Source organism: Rhodamnia argentea, chromosome 8 (genome assembly GCF_020921035.1).
Source record: "Rhodamnia argentea isolate NSW1041297 chromosome 8, ASM2092103v1, whole genome shotgun sequence".
Lineage (NCBI taxonomy): Eukaryota > Viridiplantae > Streptophyta > Magnoliopsida > Myrtales > Myrtaceae > Rhodamnia > Rhodamnia argentea.
The window spans coordinates 25,943,414-25,948,267 of record NC_063157.1 but is presented as its reverse complement, the minus strand read 5'-3'; the positions used below and the strand labels follow the sequence as shown (position 1 = coordinate 25,948,267).

At 43.4% G+C, this 4,854-nt stretch overlaps 1 protein-coding gene across 2 annotated transcripts; it reads right to left on the bottom strand.

The window, feature by feature from the left end:
- Positions 1-1,187: 1,187 nt before the first annotated feature.
- LOC115735301 (aldehyde dehydrogenase family 3 member F1-like) lies at positions 1,188-4,854 on the bottom strand. Of its 2 annotated transcripts, none has more exons than XM_048284681.1 (10): positions 4,561-4,854; positions 3,741-3,809; positions 3,379-3,475; positions 3,034-3,240; positions 2,702-2,931; positions 2,430-2,602; positions 2,184-2,274; positions 1,892-2,041; positions 1,382-1,682; positions 1,188-1,294 (listed from the first exon to the last, which is right to left on the bottom strand). In XM_048284681.1, the coding sequence occupies exons 1-9, from the start codon at positions 4,768-4,770 to the stop codon at positions 1,410-1,412; spliced, it is 1,500 nt and encodes a 499-aa protein (XP_048140638.1). In that variant the 5' UTR covers positions 4,771-4,854; the 3' UTR covers positions 1,188-1,294; positions 1,382-1,409. The 2 variants fall into 2 exon arrangements, with proteins under 2 accessions (XP_048140638.1, XP_030522351.2); XM_030666491.2 differs by having other exon boundaries at positions 1,188-1,297; positions 1,385-1,682.

The following is a 4,854-nucleotide window of genomic DNA, read 5'->3' as shown; positions in this document are numbered from 1 at the left end:
GCGAGCACCTTTAAACGTCATTTGACCGTTGCCAGCACCATAGCGTTTTTTTTTATAATTCTTCCTTCTATGTTAGAAAAAGTAATTGATGAAGGACACAATTGCACACGCATGAAAATTCATTTGCCCTAAGTCCAAACCCGTTAATATATTCAGTTGGACGGTCCTTCACTAAAAAAACTTAAGCGTATGAGGTATGAAATAACTAGGATATACCAATTGCTCAGACTTACACTAATTTTCCGACGTGGGATTTCTATAATACAACTCATACATATATCTCAACATTATCTAATACTAAAATCTCCATCGATATTCCGTCCTCTTAATCTTACTATTGTAAGATTTTTCTATTGATCCGGTGAATCTTTCGTAAAAATTTTTGGCATAGGACTTGTTTTATGACAAATCGAGAATGTGATGGGCTATTCAATCATAATTTGATCGACCAACCGGTATTTCCGGTAGTTGATGTCCCATCGATCGGATTTCGTACTTTATAATGATCTGGCTAACCCTAACTGCTCCTTTAGTGACCGACATTGCCTCCTCCGATCCCTCGACTCTCGAGCTTCAATCTTTCTGGAAAGCCTAGTTTCAACCTCCCTTTCTTCTTGCCATCACTCTTTTCGTTACGTGGCCTTACGATGTGTCACCAGTTATCAATTTTCATGAGAGTTGACGTCCGAGTGCAAGGAAATGTCATTCCTGAATTGAACCAGATCAAAGGTGCTGGTGTATCACTTGATAAAATGGGGCTTTCGCAAAGTGAAATAGTACACCAACTCGAAGGTAGAGGGCCTTGTTCGGAGAAAATTGTTCAGATAGTCTTAAACCTATTACATTTTTGTCAATTCAGTCATGAACCTTTTAAGTTTGCCAATTGATATATAAACATTTCACATTGCTAGTTGCCAATTGAACTCATCGCTCACTGGACGTCGGTCATCTTACGTGGTACGGCCAGCCTCCTTATCGGTGATTTTCGACAAAGATTGGTAGAATGGAAGCAAAACGTAAAAAGATTTAAGACCGAATTGACAAAAATATAATATATTTAGAACTTTTTGGACAATTTTCCCGCGATCTAGAAACGGTGCGAGCTTGGGGATGTGAAATGATCTCAGCCATCCCGAGGGCTAGAAACTTGCTGCATTTCTTTTCATTCTTGCATCGAGTGATAGAGAACACAGGAAATGCCTTTTCGGACACCGATGTTTAGAACGAAGAAAGCTCAAACCAGGTACAAATCGCCCTCTTCCTAGCGCGCATGTATAAAGCAATCTCTTGGTAATACTTGAGCGGAAGAAGGTCATCCTACACACATTCAGAGTGGAAGAAGGTCACCATACATGGAATTATCTTATTTAGATTTACGAAGGGTATTTCATAGGACATGGTGGCCATGCTCAGTTAGATGTCTGTACGCTTTTCGAGACTCTGTCCGTCTTCTTCAGGCCCAGCACGGTCAAAACGATCCCGAGGTAGTCATAACGATACGACGACCGGAAGAGCTGCAGCTTGTGATCATTCCAGGGCGGGAACCTGAACCAGAAGTCAACAAGGAAGCTTCTTCTCATCACTGCTTTTTGGTGGCTGAAGGCGTCGAAGGAGAATTTCCCGTGACATCTGCCCATCCCGCTCTCGCCGATTCCGCCGAAGGGGAGAGTATCAGCTAGATACTGACATATATGCAGATCGAAACAGAAAAAGTCTCTTCGTTAAAGCTCCGAAGGCCTCAGCGAGAAACATTAACGCAGACAACTACAAGCCCCGGCTAGAGATGTTTGAGCATATGCACATTAAAATGCTTGATTTGCTCTTCAAAGACTGACAAAAATGCACCAAGGGTTTAGCTATTTGGAGATGTTATATAGGATTGGAAGTATACCTGAACGACTACATCATTAGATACGACACTCCCAGACGACGTCTTCGACACCACGCTCCTCCTCAGCGACTCATCTTTAGTGAAGACATAGACGGCTAATGGTTTAGGCCTCGAGTTTATGAACTTGATGCTGTCTTCTATCTTGTTTAGCTGTCAAAAACAAAATGAGGTCATACCAGATTGCGACTGCATCAGTAATCAGCTGGCCACTGATTGTTCAGCCACGACTAGATACTTGAAGAAATAGCATATAACAAATTGATGAATGTCGTTTTCGGGTTACGCATCTTACAGTTACAATGGGCAGTAATGGTCCGAAGATTTCATCCGTCATGATTGCCGCTTGAAGTGGAGGATCCATCAAGATTGTCGGCTCGATGAACCTGCATATGCACATAAATAATCACTGCACTTGAATCTAATCATCTGTAGACAAACTAATCCTTGGTGCAACATTAATGAAGCAAAATCTTCATACAAAGCCTAACTGAGAGTTGGAGATGGAACAGAAAAGGCGACATGAAAGAGCACGGCTTACAGGTTATCTTCATCCATCGATCCGCCGTAGACAATAGAAGATTTAACCATAGGATCGAGTAGAAGGTTCTGCAATCTTATGAAATGATGCTTATTCACGATTCTTGCGACACTTCGCGACTCTCTAGGGTTTTCTCCAAACATCTTCTTCATCACGACCTTCATTGTTTCGACCTGAATAGAACGGGAAAGAATGCAAGGAACTCAGCATCAGTACTGACAAGCAAATAAAACATTGAACAAGGAAATACCAGATCATCTCCAGCATCCTACCAAAGTGGAACTGAATTTCTTGTCCACTAGAACATAGTCCACTCCGATGCATACTTGTCCCGCAGCGAAACTGAATTTCCCCCCAAGAACTCGTTGCGCAGCCACCTTTCTGTCAAATGAGCTAGAGAGAGTATCTACTACGGCAGGGCATTTTCCACCGAGCTCCAATGTAACAGGCGTCAGATGCTCCGCCGCTGCCGCCAAGACTCTTCGTCCTATTCGGACACTCCCTACAAATTTGAAGACCAGAAAATGCTAAACTAACCTTTTGGACGGCTTTCAGTCAAATATAAATATTGGAGGAGAGATTTTTTGAAGGAAGGTGTTTGAACCTGTGAAGAATATTTTGTCCCATTTCTGATGCAAAAGCTGTTCGCCAACACCAGGACCACCTTGAACGACTTTCACGGCTTTGTCGTCTAAATAACAAGGAATGGCATTCGCTAGAAGAGAAGAGCATTCCGGGGCCAACTCCGAAGGTTTTAAAACCACGGCATTGCCTGCAGCTAGCGCTCCTATTAGCGGTTCCAAGGATAGTCCTGTGATGCATAAACATAGGGCCAAATATTATCAGGAACCATGCCTAATTAATGACCGAGACGTATCAGCCCAGCCGAGACCAGCTGAAGATGCATCAGTGTTCATAATTTTATTCCTCCAAAAACTACTATCCTCACCGATTGGAAAGTTCCAGGATGAGATTACCAGGACTAGACCAAGAGGTTCAGGAACAATCTCCGCACTCGTGAGTAATGCGATTCTTGGCAGTTTGGCCTATCAATAAAATAAATCATTAGAAAATACTATCATTCTGTATGATCTGCAGAATAACATTAGGTGTATCGGTTTGGTTCTGTCGATGTAATTCAAGACTAACCTCGTGACCTGTCGGAGTGCCAAGGATTAGCTGTTCGAGACTATCATTTATCACCAGATAAAACTAGCGACATGTTTCGTCCGGCGAATGTTACAAGGAACACTCGCCAAGTGCACACTCAGCATTCATCAAATGGTAAGCAAAAAGAGTGTAAGCGCTCACCTTTTTGCCTGACATCCATCGTTTCAAACCGTCCAATGCATAGTTCAGAGACTTTATCAAGCTTCCTATCTGCAGATGTAACGATGAATATACGGTCATTCCTCAAAATGTCAGTAAACATAATGATGCCTAAGGAGGAACTACACAAATGCAAAGCCGCTAAGAGAAATTTTAGAACAGTATCGAGGGGTCGTAACGACTGTTGCAAACAATGTACATAATCTCCGCCAAAAAACTCAAGCTGTCGGATGCAGCGACACTACATTAGGCCCACTAAGGTCCCCGTTTCCAAGTGATGCTCCATATACCGTGCTGATACAGAATTACAGACGATACACTAAAAGAACCTGTCACTGTTGCCCTTCCTGTTTCTCATTTTGTGATTTGCCTTGATCTATATAGTTGAGAATTTTTCAGTTTAGGCTACATTAGGTGTCCACTTTGTCACATCTTTCCATCTAACGGGACCACTGTGTCAACCGAAAATTTTAAGTTGCTCAAATGGTAACGTGTTCGTCTTCTTCGCTCAAATATTGCTCAAATGGTACTGCATTTGCACGTTCTCTCAGTGCCTCCCCTTCGAAGCACAGACCTGTGTGCTTCGATAATTATCTTATATGTGGGGGACAAGGAGACCGTCTCGCTCAACCAGCCAAGTAGCACCGAACACACTCAGCGACGCACTACAAAAGCTGAACGTATTCACGCATGTTATTTCAGGTTTAAGCCCCCCCTCAGTCCCTGCGTGTTTCAGAGATTCAGCGCACAAATGAAATCCTCAATAAGAAGGGAGTGTGCCACCAATTGAATCCAGGTTCACCTCATCCCTGTAGGCCTCAGCAGGATGCTTGCCCAGGTCTTGATGGAGAGCCCTGAAGATCTCCTCCTCTCTTTCCCTGAGGAGTTGGAGCAGCCCTTTGAGCTGTGACTTCCTCCAGGAGGCTTCTCTTGTCCTCCCGCTCCTGTAACACTCCCTCATCTCCTCAAGCTCCCTCTCCATCTCTTCCACTACCTCATCTTCAAATTCCATGTCTCTCTCACTGAACCGACTGAGGCACACTTGTGTTCTTGATGGCCTCTTGCAGGGCCTGTGTCATATATGGAAATGCTTGCT

Excerpts from the sequence above, each read along its gene's own strand:
- LOC115735301 (XM_048284681.1), bottom strand. The coding sequence starts at position 4,770 with ATGGAATTTGAAGATGAGGTAGTGGAAGAGATGGAGAGGGAGCTTGAG. Across the intron at positions 3,241-3,378 it reads ATCCTGGAACTTTCCAATCG|GACTATCCTTGGAACCGCTA; the intron begins GTGAGGATAGTA and ends TATGCATCACAG. Across the intron at positions 1,683-1,891 it reads CTAATGATGTAGTCGTTCAG|TATCTAGCTGATACTCTCCC; the intron begins GTATACTTCCAA and ends CATATATGTCAG.